This window comes from Coloeus monedula (genome assembly GCF_965178545.1).
Source record: "Coloeus monedula genome assembly, chromosome: 14".
Classification (NCBI taxonomy): domain Eukaryota; kingdom Metazoa; phylum Chordata; class Aves; order Passeriformes; family Corvidae; genus Coloeus; species Coloeus monedula.
In genome coordinates this window covers 10,549,570-10,566,839 of record NC_138794.1, presented here as the reverse complement: position 1 = coordinate 10,566,839, position 17,270 = coordinate 10,549,570, and the positions used below count along the sequence as shown (strand labels likewise).

General features: G+C 46.9%; 1 protein-coding gene across 1 annotated transcript; it reads right to left on the bottom strand.

Moving 5' to 3' along the window:
* Window positions 1–306: 306 nt before the first annotated feature.
* On the bottom strand, window positions 307–12,267 carry ANKDD1A (ankyrin repeat and death domain containing 1A; the record flags this gene model as incomplete). Its single annotated transcript, XM_082291103.1, has 15 exons — window positions 12,037–12,267; window positions 9,541–9,644; window positions 8,799–8,897; window positions 8,122–8,220; window positions 7,558–7,662; window positions 7,215–7,313; window positions 6,697–6,795; window positions 5,481–5,579; window positions 5,036–5,134; window positions 4,716–4,814; window positions 4,047–4,145; window positions 2,625–2,720; window positions 1,413–1,614; window positions 611–742; window positions 307–368 (listed from the first exon to the last, which is right to left on the bottom strand). Exons 1-15 carry the CDS (start codon window positions 12,068–12,070, stop codon window positions 307–309), a joined length of 1,527 nt encoding a protein of 508 aa, XP_082147229.1. The 5' UTR covers window positions 12,071–12,267.
* Window positions 12,268–17,270: the final 5,003 nt, after the last annotated feature.

Sequence of the window (17,270 nt, the reverse complement as noted above, 5' to 3'; positions counted from 1 at the left end):
AAAAATGTGCTGTAGACAAGTTACAGTAAAACTCTAATATTTCCTGATGCAGTATGACAAGTGAGGCTCACTCACCAAATTCTCATTACAGTACCCAGACCGTAGGAAATTGCTGATAAAGATCTCCCTTCTGTGTAGAGCCATTTTTGACCATGAGCATTTGTTTTACCCTTGTCATTTCCTGTCCAGAAGGCTGCAGCAGTGCCAGCTCTATGTGACAAGAAGCCCTTAGGTTGCATCTGCCTTCTCTCAGCAGCAGAGAAGTGTTTCTCCTGTAGCTGAGACTCACTGAGGATGCTCCTGGTGTTACATTGCTGTGCACTTCCGTGGAGAGGTGGAGTCTGCGTTTGCTTTCTTCCGGATACTTTCTGTAAGAGAGAATGATCTACTGCACAGAAATATAAAGCCATGGCAGGATGTGTTCATTTATCAAACTTAAGAGAAAGAGGTTACATGTAATGGAAGCAAGGGGGCAGGGCAGGTGCTTTCAGCTCGTGTGAATTGGCTTCACTGAAGTTTTCCTTTGTGTATGTTGTCTAAGCACAGAATTTGGTAAATTGATTCAAATAATGCTCAGTATGCATTATTTGAAGGAAGACAAAAGCATTACCTGCTAAATCTCTTCTCCCGATCCCCACCAGGCCTTCATACAGTCCCTTGATTGGATTTTCTCCTGCAGTGATCACACCATGGAGCCAGATAAGCAGCATTCTGTGGCCGTGTTCCCTGTAGCTTTTAGCGCCTGGCAGGATCAAACCACAGATGAAATCCTGCACTCAGAGTGCACGGCTCTGATCAGAGCAGATTTCTGCACTGGTGGGTTTGCACACCCTTCCCTCCTCTTTGGATTTTACTAGGAGGCTGTAAACCATGGTTTTAATTCCTGGTTATGATGTGATTGCTGGATTTGTCTGAAACTTAATGGAGTGGCTATTGTTGCACAACCTTTCATGGCAATACAGTTTCTACCTTCAGAGCACAGCTTGGCCCCTTGCTCATATCATCCAAACTACAGAGTCCTTACAACAGCCAAACTAGCAGTGATCTGCTTCTGACTCTCAGACCCTGCTTCTGCTAATGTAATTCTTAAATTCTAAAGAATTCACTTCATGCCTTCTTGTTTCTTAGAAGGAAAAAGTAAAACCAGCAAGTTTCTTCTTCTATACAACAGGCCTGGTAAGTGTCTCATAAGCAAAGAACCACTAATTCCCCTGTTTGAATGTTTTATTCCTAGATAAATTACACTGTGTAGCTAGTTCCACATTCAGTAAAACCAGAATTTTCAACCTAATCTTTTGGTTGCTTCAAATAAACCAACTGGTTTTCTTCATGCTTTGCTCTTACTGCAGCTTTATCTGCTAGAAACAAAGTCCAAAGGAAGAATGGAAAATACCTGAGAAGTTTTTTTATACCTGTCCATTGTTGCTCAATGGCCCTAATGTGGTCATCTGTGAATTTCCAGTAATGTGCCAGCTTCTTCCATTCCCCAGGTTTGAGGTACTTAGTGGCTAATCTCCACATGACTGAGCGAATGTGCTGTGTTTCTAGCCTGTGATCCTGCTTAAAGGTCAAGTGCTTTGCCACCCACGAGCCGGAGTCGCTGTTCAGGTTCCCCTGAAAAGCCAGAACAGGGGGTTCAGTCGGGTGCTGCAGCAGTGCCTGTGGATCTGCAGCCTCCCCCATTCACAGCTCTGTGGTCCCTGCGAGTTCCTTCTGGCACAGCTCATTTTTAAACTCTCTTTATTCTCATTTCACTCTGTGCTAATCAGGGTTAAAACTCCGGTAATGGCCACTTCGCTGTGGAAGTCCATTCGGATCACAATTTGCATTTCTACACTGCCTTTTATCTGGGATTTGGTGCAGAATCATTTAATTAAATCTCCTGCTTCCCTGCAACATCAGCTTGTGCTCACAGCCCTTACATGCCAGGCTGCAACAACATTGCCTTGGGCTGCATGGGAAGCCAATGCAAGGGCCTGATACGAAGAGCTTTAGTCCTGAAGCTGCACCTGAGCTACAGGCACATGCCTCCTTTTCTTCCTTTTCTTCCTCCTCTAGAGCACCAGTATGGGAAGATGCCCAAAATCTTAACATGCAAGGAGTATGACATTTGGCTATACTTTCAGCTCACTCTGCTCAGCTTGGTTTGGGCACAGGCTTGGGGTAGGCAGGGTTTCAGAGGGGAGACTGGGGCTAAGAGGCTGCACTTTGTGGGAGAAGTTGGTTGTATGACTCCAACAGGAGCCATCTCCTCCCACTGCTGAAAAACTCCCAAAATCCCATTTGGTGAACTCAGGCCAAGCATTTTCCTGCTCAGTCCTTCAGTTTCTCCTTCTGGGAAAAGGAACTAATTCAATCCCTTTGGGAGCAGCTGTTAAATAACTTTTGGAAACCCCCATTCCCATCAGTACAACCTGGGATTTCTAACAGAGGCCTTTTGAAATAAGGAAAGCCTTAAGTAGATGCTGTTGGCATGGCACGGACTTCTGTTTTTCTTAAGTAAGGGGATGAAAATAGAGGTCAGGCTGTCACGGGATGTCCTGTATTTCTTTTCCTTTGACAGCTGGTATGTGGAGTCTCAATGGAGAGGAGAAAGCACAGGGGCCATTGTGTAAGCTGCTCACCTTCTCCCATTTGTAAAATCGATCCGCTTTGATAATCATGTCCACCAAGTTGATGTGATTGCCTCGGGCAGCGACACCCAGAGATGTTTTCCCTTGCTGAAATCAGAAAGGGAAAATGAGCTGGAAAAGACTTTGCACCTTAGGAGGTACAATCTCCACGCCCACCCAGCATCTGCAGCAGCAGACACATAGACTATTGAGTAATGCGTCCAGCCAGGACCTATTCTCCACCTGTCAACACCTCAGATGTGAGCTGGTGTCAAGCTCCTGTGTTCAGGGCATGGGGAGTGGTTTTTCAGGCCCTGCAACATCTCCTCTGTTGCTACAAGGGATCTGCCTGTTTTGCAGAAGGCACTGGAAAAGCTTCCTGCAACCCACCAACATGAGAGCAGCCATCAGAGGACCAGCTCAGCTCTGCAATCCAAGGTATTTTATAGCCTTTTGCACAGCAGGTTTGCTGACACATGAAACCAAAGTGATTTATACAACCTCATTAACTTTACAGGCTCCAGATACACATGATTAGAAATGGTCTCCTGGGAGAAGCACAGGCTGATGGGACTATGAAAATGTGACTATGTTCCTTTCATGAATATGATTTTGGATTGGGCAGGGGGAGATTTGTATTTCTATCTAAAATCAGAAGGCAGAAAAGAACAAGCTTTGAAAGTTGCATGAAGGAAAGCAAGCCACCCCAGGCACCAGGCATACCAGGAAGAACAGTTCTAGCCTCAGATGTGAGCAGATGGATATAAAAAGCAAATGGATACAGAAAAGCATGAATGTGTCCCCTGTGCTGAGTGTCACTGCGGTTCCACAGAGTGCTGGAAGGTGGCAAACATTCACCATAGCTGAAGGCCAGTTCAGCTGGGTGGCTTCAGGTCTGCACTTGCTCTAACCCACTGCAAATGGCAAACACTATTTTAATCTCTGCCCAAGGCCCTCCAGCATTTTCTGGGCACACACTACATTTTCAGGCCACCTGCAATTCGTTCTGTTGATTTTATTAGATGGCAAAAGCCCCAGAATTGTGCCAGATATCTATACCAAACAGATCCTTTCAACCCATTAGAACATGTGTGCTGTAATTTTTGAGGTATATTACTCATCATTATTTGAGGAAATCTTTGATATTACTGTTCATGATAGTACAAGTAGAAGGAACTAGAACAACTTTGAGAAGGAAAGCATTGTTCATTGTATGAACTATTTTCTACCTGTCTAAGAACCAGTCACTTCATTCCTGGAAAACACATCATAATAACCTACTCAGCTGTGTTTTAAGGCTTTATCCCTGGAAATATCTGGATTTTAATATTACTAGCCTTCCTTGAAAATTATGAAAACCACTGGGAGAGACCATCTATGTATATTTTCCCTCCATACTTCCACAATACCTGCTTCACCTATGGAGACCTTTACCTTGTCTGTTAGCTTCAGATTAACTCCTGCAATGAGAATCATCTCAGCAATGTCCTGCCTGCCGTGCTCCGCAGCAATGTGGAGTGAGGTCTGCTGCCTCTGCAGAAGGAAGGAGAAAGGACTACACTTCAGAGAAGGACGAGTGTGAGGCTGGAAGGCTGGAAAACTACCAGAAGGAACCTTGGGACTGTTCACTGGAAACTAGTAAAATCAAACATAAAATGTGTCAATTTTATGGTGTCATCAGGAGACAACATAGCTACAAGTATGAACATTAACCAAAACAAGCTAAACAAAGGCTCTCATTCAGAAAATTACAATTTGGTGAGACAACCAGCTACCTCCAGGCTTGCCTCCTATTCTCAGCCCTCCAAACATTTTGCAGAATATCTTCCTGCTTGAAATTTCTCCTACCTGTTTCCAGCAAGGAGGAGAGAGCCTGACTATTGCAATGTTGCAGGGGACACAGCACAGCTCTCAAGTTGGATGCCATCAAGTGACTACTTCACTGAAACACTCAGAATTGGTTCACAGGTGTCACATTTCCTAAGCTGCGCTTCCAGAACCACATTTTAAAGTGCTCCTCTTTAATCCTGTCCCCAAGGTGATAAAATCTCCCATGAAACTGGTTCACATTTCAAAGACAAAGAACAGGAGCTGCAGTCTTACATTATCTGGAATGTCAAGGTCACACTCTGCACTGATGAAGAGCTTCAACATGGCTGGGAAGTTCTGCAGGACTGCAATATGTGTTGCTGATGCATTTTGCTGTGGAAAGAAGATCCTGCACTTAGGGAGAGCTTAGCTCATAGCACTGAAAGGACCTGCTGCGCCCAGCATGTCCTATTCTATCACAGCTGCCAGTCTGCACTGGGGGATGACGGGGATACTGCAGCACTAATCCTCCCACAGTTGCTTAGTGCTCTTGAGCAGCTCCACAAACTGGTTTTACCTTTTTGTTAGTGGTGAGAGCATAGAGAGGGACTCACATGATTGAGAGCATCCACGTGGATTCCTGCGTCCAGGAGGAGCCTGGCTATCTCCTCATAGCCATGAAGTGCTGCATAATGAAGGCAGCTCATCTTTTTCTGAGAGGCAAGTCAGAAGAGAGGAGTGTTAGTCAGGGATTCACCCCAGTGGCTGCAGCTGTTACAGACTATCTATCCACAGAGAGCTCCCTGCTCCCTCCTGCGAGAGTCCTCTTGCCCTGCACTGACAAATTCAAGGAGATTGTCTCCAGCCAAACCAGTCCCAGGGAGCTTCACCAGCCTCTTTGTACAAAACCACATTTACCTTCCTCTAACTCCCTGTGCTATTCCTGAATGCAGAGCTCCACATGACCTCTCTCTATAATGGGTGACCTGGGAAGCAACAGGTCTGGGCGTAAATCCACAAAGTAGGGTTTGGGAATGGAATCACCTCCATGGAGCTAACCTGGGTTTGGGCATTGACATCAGCACCTGCTTCCACGAGCAGCTTCACACAGTGGCTGTGTCCCCCCTCAGCAGCCAGGTGCAGAGCCGTGAGTCCCTCCTGCACAAGGCAAGAAAGGACACAAGCAGCATTTCTGTAGACAAGGCTGAGACAGAGCAGCAGAATGAGTCAGACTCTACCCCATCTTCTGAATCCATGACACGTTACAGTACCAGTTCTGAGGGCCAGGGATCTCCAGTTGATTGTTAGGAAAATAGACACAATTATCTGCTGTGGACATACCAGAGTACTGTTCTGTCCCAAATGTCACTGGCTGTGGGCCACAAGACAGTCACTGTGTTCACCCTCTTTCCTCCCCTCCAGCCTCTCAAGAAAGGATTTCACACGGACAGTAAAGACAAATCATTTTCCTGGAATAGCCCAGAGACAGAACTAGAAACCTGTGACCCTCAGTCACTGGTTCTCCCTTCTGAGGGTTGCAGCTCATTTCATTACAAGAGAACAGAAGCAAGCAGAATTCCTAAGTGATTTAATCTAGTTTTATTATTGCTCTTTGCACAAACGGCAGCTCATGTGGGGGTAGACAGATGTACCAGTTACCACAGAAGGTGGCTCCCCCTTTCCTTCAGATCTTAATTACAATCGAATACACTTTCAAAGACAGTAACCAAGTAAGACTAAAAAAAATGCAGATAAACTTAATTGGGAATGTGCCCTGGAATAAGTACCAGTGATACTAAGCCAATATTTGCTATCTAAATCATTAACTGTGTTCCAGCCATATAATTTTCCAGAGCGGATCTGTCAAAAGGGAGATCTCAAACAGAAGGTCCATATGTTCAGTAACTAAGTCAATATTAAAGCATGGTGAAGTTTAGTTTAAAACACACTCAATAACCATTTAGGCACTTGAATGTACAAGGGTCAGGGAGAGAAAGGGAGATTAAATGGAGTGATAAGGTAGGTGAGCAGATACAGCAGGAAGAGAATGCAACACTTTAAAGCTGGAAATTGGTCCAAGACAGATGTCGCCTTTCACTGACACTCTGCAAGTGTGACCTGCATTTACCCACGTAGGCTTTAGATAAAATCAGCTATTTTCTAGAGCTTTCCTGTCAATACTGACTCTTCAGCCTGATGACTGTGGCAGGAGAGTATTTCTAGGAAGGAAAAGGGCAAAACTGATGTGGTTTTGATTTAATTTAAATGTACTTACCAAGTTTTTTTCATCAAGGTCCACTCCAAAATCTATAATCTTCTCCAGCACAGAGAAGTGTCCATTTTTAGCAGCTAAATGCAATGCTGTATTTTCTTCCTGAAAGTAAACATTACTTTATAAATATATGTCTCACAGGACTGAGTGTTCATATGCCACAACCTTGCACAGAGTATATCCAGTGTGGCTGAAAGGGAGGTTGTAACCAGTAGCACAAATCTGAAGCAATCTTCCTATAGTTGCAGCAGTGAGGGAAGAAGCCCAGCTACCTTAAACTGGAGCATGGTCCACCAGGCTTGCTGTGTGTCCTGCCAGAAAAGTCCTGGAGAGTAAATCATGAACTGAACAAGAAAATGGCTTGAAGAGGATAGGGAAGAAAAGCCCTGACATATCACAGCCATAGTTACAACTGTAGACAAGTTGCTGGCATGAGCCTCATTTGCTATCCTGCTCCTGGGTTTTCACATCCCCTAAATCCTTGGACTTCACCTCCCTTGCACGTGGTTTTGTGCCTGTACCTTGTCTTTGGCACTGTGAGAACAACCCAGCTGAATGAGGAACTCCACCACCTCCAGCTGCCCATACTCTGCGGCCAGGTGAAACGCTGTCCTGTCCATCTTTGAAAGGAAACAGAGAAACACAGTCCAAAAGGCTCAGAAAGCACAAGATCAGATCATCTGCTGCAAGAAGCCTGACCAGAGCCAAAATCCCCATAATCCCTAAGCTCACTCTGCAGGAAGGCTTCTGGGAGTAGTGTTGTCTGACTCTGATTCTCTTCCCAAGACCAAGTGCAACACTCCTACTAAACTCAGCAAAGCAAGACCAGACCTCATGAAACAAAGCCATGAAGAGCCTTCCTACCTTGTCTGTCTCATCCACACACACATCCTCCAAGTCCTGTATGATGAACTCCATGACCTGGATGTGTCCCCTCTGAGCTGCACAGTGGAGCAAGTTCATGCCATGCTGGAGAGGAGATAAAGGCCTGCTCGTATTACAAGTCCAAGACTGTGGGGCAATCAGTCTCTTTTGACAACCTGTTCCACTTAGCAAAGACCCATTTCATCCCTCCCTACACCTCTAGGGCTAAACCTCCCTGTGCTGTAGAAAGCAAGTTATGACTGAAATATTAATGTTCTTTTTCCCAGCCAAGGTCTGTTTTAGAATACGCAGACTGCTGTTTACAGAATCCAGTTCCCATTTCTGTAACACCTTCCCCATCAGCACTGCACAAACATGAGGTGAGGAAGCTGTGTGCATCTCTAGAACTCAAATTATTCCACCTGTTTTAGGGATAAGTCAGAGTGCAGATGGCAGTCCCCAAAGTAGATGCTGTTACACACGACTGAACTCACAGGTATGCCTTTCTCTGTCCCCCAACACTGTCTAGAGCCAAGTGATGCATTCACATGGGGAGACTCTCACCCTATTGACACAGCTAATCTTGGCCCCAGCACTGATGAGGATATGCAGGACTTGGAGGTGGCCAAACCAGGCAGACAGGAGAAGAGCACTCATTCCAAACTGGGCAAAAAGAAGAGAGATACTTACAGTTAAACTACAGCCACCACCATCCCCACCCTGGAGGGAAGCTGTTCCCTTAGCTTAATGAAGTTTCCCAAATCTTTTTGTTTCTCACTGGTATATTTTTAGCTGCACTTTCTCCAAGTATTATTATTCCTATCACAGATATTCACAGCAGCTGAGCAGACACCTACCTCTTGGCAGCTACTACATATTTAATGATGTGTGTTAGCCTGGCTGTATGGGGGAGAGAAAACTTGTTGGCTGTCACTGTCATCCCACAAGCCCCATCAACACAGCCAGAAGAAGCCAAGCATCCCCATGGTCTATGGAAAACTTCACAGATTCTACCAGCCTATTCCAAGTCACTGTACATGCAAGGAAAAGGCCAAAATACAGAGCACAGACACAAGCAAACAAGGCTTGCTCCAGCCCCTTGCTCAGCAGGTGCAGTGTGTCACCCTGTGCCACCCACCCAGGGCTAAAGTGCAGTCTGTAACTGCTGGCCTAGCACCCAGTCCCTGGCGCTGCCCCAACACTGAACACATCTGCAGCACATGCAAGAGTCGCCTTTGTACACTGTCTTCGTCATCCACAGGGACATCGTGATCCAGGAGCAGTCGCACAGCATCCACATTCCCCGCTCCCGCAGCCCAGTGCAGGGCAGTCCGGTCCGTCTGGAAGGTAAGGACAGAGACAGAGAAGGCTGATGTATGTGAAGTGTGTGTATCCACCAGCCCTTATGAAGGCTGAAATATCCTTGGCCATCTATGGAGCCAGAATTTCTCGCACTGTGCAGGGTTTTCTTTGGATGCAGTCCTGGTTTTCTTTGGACACAGCCCACTGTCTCTGCTCTCCTGTCAGGCAGACAGGTGTTAGTCACCTTCTACTCAGGAACTGCAGTTCTGGACTATAATGACAGCACAGAGTGAAGAACATTGCTGACCATAAATGGAGAAACTGAAACACTAGGGATGGATGCAATCCTGTATTTCTACTAGTCAACAAAGAAAGACCTGCACCAGAAACAGAGTTTCTTATAGCCTCGCTGTACAGCAATAGCAAAATCAAAGCCTTTCATGGTAATCATGTCTATCTGGCACTTGCAGCTTTCCAGTGCGGCCAGGATGATAGTGCTGGGGGTCTCACTGTGTTGTGAAAACTGCTTGGCTGCCACAGGCCCTATTTGGCACTGGGTGTTGTATTTTAAAGCTTTGACAAATGAAGCAGTTAATGAGAAGAGCAGTGCTAAGGAGCTGCAGTTCTGAAACATGCCCTCAGCACTTCTGCAGCTTAGAGGTGGAAAAACCCAGGACTTACATTGTTTTTGGCTTTGATGTCAACTCCTCTCCTGATGAGTTCCTCCATCCTGGCTGTATCATTTCGCTTCGCTGCATCATGGAACTCCTTCTCTGACTGAAGCACTGCAGCAGAGCAGAAGAATGAGCACTAAAATAGTGCTGGTAAGGAGCATGGGGCAGCATGCCCCAACAAACCTCCCCTTCATCTCACCGGGCCCTGTGGCTTCAGGGGAGGATGACTGCAGAAAAATTCTTCCAGCAAGAATCCCAGCCCTACAGATGTTGGCATGTTTGCTGGATTTATCTTCTTCCACTGTCTCTCCTTCCCTGAGTACCCCTGTGCCGCATCAGTGCTCTTCCAGTCCTACCCACTTCTCTTCTAATTCAGTGTCTTTCTCTGCATGGATTTGCTCCAGCTGCAAAACCTTTTGATCCATGAGGTCCATATCCTCTGGGCACCCTCTGAGGCCCAGAGTCAGTGTGAAGGCTCTGAGAGATGACACAGACCCTTTCTTCCATCCTTCCACCTACATCCCACTGCTCTACAAGGAGGCCTTTACACATGGTCCCCCTCCAGGCAACCTGAACCAGCCAAGCAGCACAAAACTGCCAGCCCAGCCTGTGATTAGTGTTGCATCTCTTAATAAACCATGGCAGTTCTGCACATAATTTACCATGACTGGCAGTATTTGTCCTGCACAGTTAGGCACGATTTAAGAGTGTTTACTCTCCATGCTGGGCCTTGCCCCAGCAATCTTCTCCTTGATTGAATAAACCTTCCTGCCAAGAAACAAGAGCAAGGCTGTGACTGCCATGGCCCGACAGGGAGGCTCTAAAGGCTTTTGGCAAGGCTGGTGTCAGTGCTTGTTGCACTCAGTCTCTGTCCTAGCGCTTTTGGGGAATTCTTTCACGAAGTTCTAGAGTCAGACCCTTGGCCTGTCACGTCCCACTGGAGAGCTGGCCCAGAGACTTTGCTCTCCTCTACACTTCTACAGAGCTCAGGGTGCAAGTTGAGGACCTCAATGTAACTTCGTTTTGTTTCATCAACTAAATACTAACCACATGCCATGTGAAAGGCATCAAAACATATTATTGTTCCCATTCCACCACACTGAAGGAGATAAACAGGAGACTTGCTGCCTAAATAGCACTATTAATCCCTTCAGAGGGCACAGAAGAAAGGCATCCCTACTGTGGACTCTTAAAGCAACAGAGGTATAATCTCATCCTCCAATTTCCATTCCCCTTGCCTTCAAAAAAAACTTCATCTCAAGAAAAGCACAAATAACACAAATCTTAATGCTAGACAGGATCATTCAATAGTGTGTTTATCCACTTAACACCAGACATGGTCATCTGAGAGTGTGTATTCAAGAGTGCTGGACCTGCTGCTACAATGAAGGCAGTAGGATTTGGACACTGATTTCTGCAGAAACAGGATTTCCTGTACTGTATATTAAGGCTCTGTTATCACCTGGTCAAGTGTGTTGACAGGATTGCATTTCATCCCGCATGGACCCTTCATTTGAGAGGAAATATCAGGAGAACTTGTGAAAAACATACTGAGTTTTTGTTAATTATTAACATCAGTGGCTACACACATACACCTCCTTGTAAATGCTTATCTCCGTTCAGTGGAGTAAATCTTATGTTTCATTAAGCAAATGCTTCTGCCCCTGCTCTCCAGGTGACAGAAATGTGTTGTTACATTTTATGGTCACACAAAGTATCATTTTCAAGAGATGCCAAACCACCTTATTTATTCTCTGCACTGCCTGTGAAGATGCAGTAACAAACATGGCATTGCTAAGGCTGTAGAAGCCACAATTTATTTCTTTTCAGCAACACATGAGTACCAGTTTGAGGGTCTGAGTTTCCTATTTAAGATCCACAGCGGCTCTCTAAGTGTAAATGCACCCCTCATCATGGCATCCACCTGTCCAACATTTCAGTGGATATTTAGCAGTTTTCCTTCTCTTTCAAACTCAGGTTCCAGGGTATTTCATAGCTTGTGTTACTGAAGAGGCATTCACTTACCCCAAACAGCATGGAAAACATTTTAAATTATTTACCCTCAGTGCAATGTACCAACTCACAGGCAGTTTATTATGCAAGAGATGTAGAAAAGCAGCAAAGGAGGTGAAAGACATGCAAAGAAACGTGCAAAAACCATCCACTGGGCTCTAACTGGGGCTGCAGGACACAAAGACAACCTGGGATGGGGACGGGGGAACCAAGAGGGCCAAAACCCCCAAGTGCGGGATACCAGAGTTACGTGCAGCATCTCAGCGGTACAGGATGCTCCGGGGCAACAGCAGTCTTGATTCACTGGTAGGTTTATACACCTGCTTTGTTTCCGAGCGGATTTTCACGTGTCCGGTTATTCTTTAGAGTATCCCGGCTCTGCCCCTCAGTCCCGCCGGCGCTCACCCGCCCCCGCCACACGAATCGCCCCTCACGGCGCTGCGCCCCGCTCCCCGCTGGGGCAGCCCCCGCCTCGGCCCCACGCACTCACGGGTGTCGCCTTCCGACGCCAAGTCGTCCCCCATGTCGCGACACAGCGGGCTCAGCGCGCCACAGGGTGGGCTGAGGCGCGTTCCCGCCGCCTCAGGGCGGGCTGACAGGCGCGTCCCCGCCTCCTCGCAGGTCACCCCGCCGCCGCAGAGCTGCTCCTTTGCTGCTCTTTAAAGCAAAATATCGTGAACCAAGCCCGCTTTCCGACAAACACGATGTTTTCGGGCCGTTTGGGAAGGACTTGAGCGGGGGCATGCAGCCGCCGCCATTTCGGCCTGGTGCCGCTCTTCACCTCAGCGCGGCTCTGCTGAGTGCTGCTGCTTCGAGGTGGCGGGTAGTTTAATTTAAAATTAATTTAACTCTGTTTCCACAGCAACTGGGGAGGAGAGGGATTTCTAATCAGTAGGAAATACGGGGAGGAGAGGGGTTGGGCTTTTTTCCGCTGAAAGCAGGGCTCATGGGTTGATGTTTCTAGGGAATGAGGTGCCCTTGTTACCACACGTCCCTCAGCAGGTGCAGGAGGGGGCAAAAGGGCTTTTCCTTCAGAGTTTTAGTGAATTCTCCAGTTGCAGCGCCTGGGCTGTTTTTGTCTTTTATTTTCTTCTCCATTTTGATAGTATGATAAGGAAGAAACCAGGCTGAGCTGAGGTTGGGGGGAGCATCACATCTGTTTCTGTGGGTTCCCCCCCCCACCCCGTACTCCTTCACTGGAATCCTTCATCCAGCTCTGGGACTCCCCAGCGTAAGAAGGATGTGGAGCAGCTGGAGCGAGTCCAGAGGAGGCCACAGAAATGTTCCAAGGGTTGGAGCACCTCTGCTCTGGAGCCAGACTGGGAGAGTTGGGGTTGTTCAGCCTGGAGAAGAAAAGGCTCCAGGGAGACCTTAGAGCCACCCTTGCCTAAAGGGGTGCCAAAAGAGCTGGAGAGGGACTTTAGACAAGGGCCTGAAAGGACAGAACAAATGGGAATGACTGCCCACTGACAGAGGGCAGGGTTAGATGGGATATTAGGGAGAAATTCTTCCTTGTGAGGGTGGTGAGGCCCTGGCACGGGTTTCCCAGAGAAGCTGGGGCTACCCCATTCCTGGAAGCATCCAAGGCCAGGTTGGATGGAGCTTGGAGCACCCTGGGATAGTGGAAGGTGTCCCTGGCCATGGAAGGTGGTGGAACTGGATTATCCTTAAGGTCCCTTCCAGCCCAGACCATTCTGTGATTGTTTGCTGCTGGTCTCAGGATAGGAGAGGTGACATCAGGTTTGTATTCCCTCTGCAGACCGTGCTGGCCCACAGATGGGGGCCTTGTCAGGACTCCCTGGAGAAGTCTCTCTGTACCGCTGATATTGGCTGTGAGCTCACTCTGATGCCTGTCACCACATGAGGGTGCCAGTGCTGTTCACCTGCCACGATTTCCTGCTCTAGCAATAAACTCCAGGGTGCAGATGGGGCTGTTCCCTGGGCTCAGGACAGTTTTGGGGTACATCCCTATCTCAGGGATACTTGTGTGGGTCTGTGTTGCTCCTGTGAGAGAGCGTGGGGCATTTGGTGTGGTGCGAGGTGGGGGGAGGCAGGCAATGTCCTGGGGGTATGCAGAGATGCAGAGACCCTCTGCTTCTCCAAACATGTCCCTCTGTGGGCACAGCATACCAGAAATGTCTTCAGGGCAGGTAGACGGCGGTTTCCATTTCAATGAAATCCATCACCGAGGGATTCAGCAGCCAAGTGCTTGCTGATGAAGTTGAGCTACCACTACCACGGCTTGGCCTGTCCAGCTGTGAAATGGGGAGGTGGACCCTAAGCTCTTGAGCAAACACAGAATGTGTGGGGGTTTATAGATAGCTGCTGCTCTCAGAGATTTGGATTTGTGTTTTGTTTGCCTTTTATTCAAACTGAAGTAAAAAAAAAAAAGACAATCTCTGGTAGGAAAAGTGAACATAAGGTCTGTCTGGATAAAGGGGAAGCCCTTCTTTTGTACAATATCTTAGCGGGTGGAGCATCCTCCCCGAGGAAAGGGGAAAGCTGGGTTTGATCCTTGTTTCTGCCGGAGGGGAGGTGCAAATCTCAGGCCACGCAAGACCCCAGAGAGCACCGTAAACAACAGGCTGCAAGCATGTCTGGTGCGAAGAGTTTTTCTTGCTCTTTCCTGTTATTTTAAATAATTAATGACTTGATGGAGCAGGGAGTGGAGAAGGCAGGTGTCCCGTCTCCCTGGAGAGCAGTCTGTGCACCCGGCAAGACAGAGTCTTGCTCTTTCGCGATGAATATTTAAGTGTCTTCAGACAAACTGGAACGGCGCCAGCAGGAATGACTGAGAAAGGCTGAGCCCTTCCCACTGGGTATCCTAGTGCCTGGGGGCTGAAGAAACAACGCTGAATAGGGCAGGGGAAAATCCCTGCTTGCATGGACTATGGAGGTACCGTACATCCCAGCCTTAGGTGGGACCCCTGGCTCTTGCTAGCCTTTTGTTATGCTGTAAGAGATCCTTGGATGGAAAGCTGTCTGGATTTAACCTGCCACTGTTATAATGTCATTGTCTTCCAGAACTTGAATCAGCCAGGACTCATCACCCACAGCCTTCTGCGGGTTAATGCTGATCTCGGAGGAGAAATAGAGCAGATGCACTGAGAGTTCGCATCTGTTTGTGAGCTTGGATGTTTCCAGCAGGCAGAAAAAAAGGCAATGTAGGCAGTTCCTTCTGTCCTTCCCAAAGTGGTATGTGTTCAGGGGTGGAAGGGACCAAGACTTTCTGCTGATACTAAGTACAGAATGCTGCGACGATTTATTAATGACACTGAACACTTGCCTAGCAATCCATTTATTAGCTTACAGACCTAAGAGAGCTCTTGGATTTTTCCATTAATGTTGTAGCATAAAGAATGACAGGGGAAGTGGTAATTTGAGCCCTTTTTGTAATATATTCCAGACATTGACCCCATCTTCAGAATGGTGTTAAAAATCTTTGACTTTATTTCACTTGAAGAATAACTTTAGCTGAGCCAGCTTTGTGCTTTTTCTCACTTAGAAGTGAAGCTCTCTGACAGAGGATTTTGTGCTCTTATCTTGCATGCACAATTTTTATGTACTTCTTTAGGATAATCATTATTTTCAATCACTTTCAAAAATCACGAGCCCGGCTGCTTAAATCCATGTAATTTTAAAATGTGCCTCTGTTAGTTCCCTGGTTTAGTTGTATACACTGTGATTTTCAAGCCAGTCAGATTTGCAGTTAGCCATGTAATACAACCCACAAACCAGTATGTGTTTATGCAGAAACAGTTGCTTACCTAGAGGTTTAGCGAATTGGACTTTAATTTATAATCTTCCTTTGGAAGCAAAACTGGAAGGTGACTCCTGCCTGCAACTGCCTGTAGTTTGGGAAGTCAAGCTTCTGCTTCCCTGGAGCTGCCCACGGCAGGGGAGCCTGGCTTGAGGAACAGCCTCCATCCTTGGAGGATTGTCTTTTCTGGCATATGCTGCCACAGACAGGAAATTGAATATTGCATGTGAGAGGGGATGACCATGTTCCTCTTTCAGTGCCGATGGACTGTTTTTATGTGACAGGGTGTCAAAACAGCCCCATGTGCTAAGATAGCAACTGTGGGCTGTGCCTGGCAGCACCTGAACCAGATCTTTTGGCACTGGTACACGGCTGCCACTGATGATGTGAGGAGTTGTATGTTTGTGCCTCTTTATGTCCCTGCTATGGGTATATGAAAGGGACCAACCGTGCCATTTCTGTGCTCTTTCAGATATATCCCATTAGAATGGAATACACGTTACAGCTCTGGCTGCATGGCTTCATGTGTGGCTCCAGCTTATTTATTTTTTGTCTGGGTTTGGCTTTTAGTTGTTCTGTAGACTAGGTTATTTTTGGTGCTTTCTTTGATAACTGTTCCTGTGACATGCTGCGGAGCCAGAACTCCTCTGGGAACATCCCAGAAATGCACACAAACATCAGCCCTGTAGCTTCTAATGCTCAACATATGGAGCTTTCAGAAGGCCTGGACACCTCACGGGACTCCACAAACCCACTCTGGAAGCCTGAGAAGGGTTCCAGCAGTTTCCTCAAAGGCTGCATTCATTTCCTTGCAAGGCTTCCACAGAGGAACAGCTTGTTAGAGGGACCTGTGGAGCTTGGAAGCTTTGCCAATAATAATTCAGGCCCAATTCTGAAGTCAAATATTTAGCTAAACAGAGACTGTCTGATGACTGGATTAAACACAGACTGCATCTGAGTGAGCTCGACACTTCAGGTTTTTGTCAGTGTCCATTTCACAAGTCTGTAATTCCATTTTTCCTGTCTTCCGAGACTCTGTCATGCTGTGTAGTGTTTCAGACAGCACAGAATAAGGTATTTCAGCAGAGCTGTTGCTCCTAGCTCAGGAAACAGCCTGAATCACAAAGTGACGTTCTTTGCTTCAGGTTTAGGAATAATCCAGTATTATGACACTGGGAGGAAATCATGTTAGAGAAACTGAAGGGTTTGTTTGTTGGTAAGGAAAAGTCTCAAGGAGCCAGGGGATTGGTGAGTGAGCCTTGCCAGTGTGCTGCATGGTGCTGACACAGATAGCTCAGTCCATATTAACAGCAACTGGACGTTTCAGCTGGTGATTTGGCATTTCCCTCTCCTGTCACTCTCACTTCGCAAAGCCTATAGGCCTTTAAATCCCTTGTAAAGATAAATGAGCTTAAGCTTCTATGTAGCTTTGAAAGTGAAGCTTACATGTAATTAGCACTGTGACGGGGGTTGCTCCTGACGGTCAGGCCACTCCTGTTGATCCCTGACCTCCACACAGAGCTTACTGACATGAGTCCAGTACATCTTCCAACTCGGTGTAGTCTCCTTCCAGCTGTGGAGAATTGGGCTCACATCTATCCTGCAGGAATACATGAGAGGCAAAAAAATACCTCCCCAGTATCTTTTGTACCTGAATGATATTGTAGAAATAACTGTAGGAGAAACAATTTGTTATTTTTGTGATACTTGGCTGAGGGAGGTCTATACGAGCCCGTCGTGTTCACACTCTCTTAGTGGCTGAGTACCAGTGACCAGTAGCTGGAAGATTACTGGTTTGACAGTCTGTGTCTCATGGTGATGATCAGGTCACAGTGGTCATTCTGGCTGTGCTTTGAACTCTTTGCCTTACTGAAATCATGGAACCTGGTCTTTCAAAGCCAGGAATGTAACACTAGTGTGGTCTTAAAACATCTACTGTGTGACCAAAAGCAAATGTAGCAGGG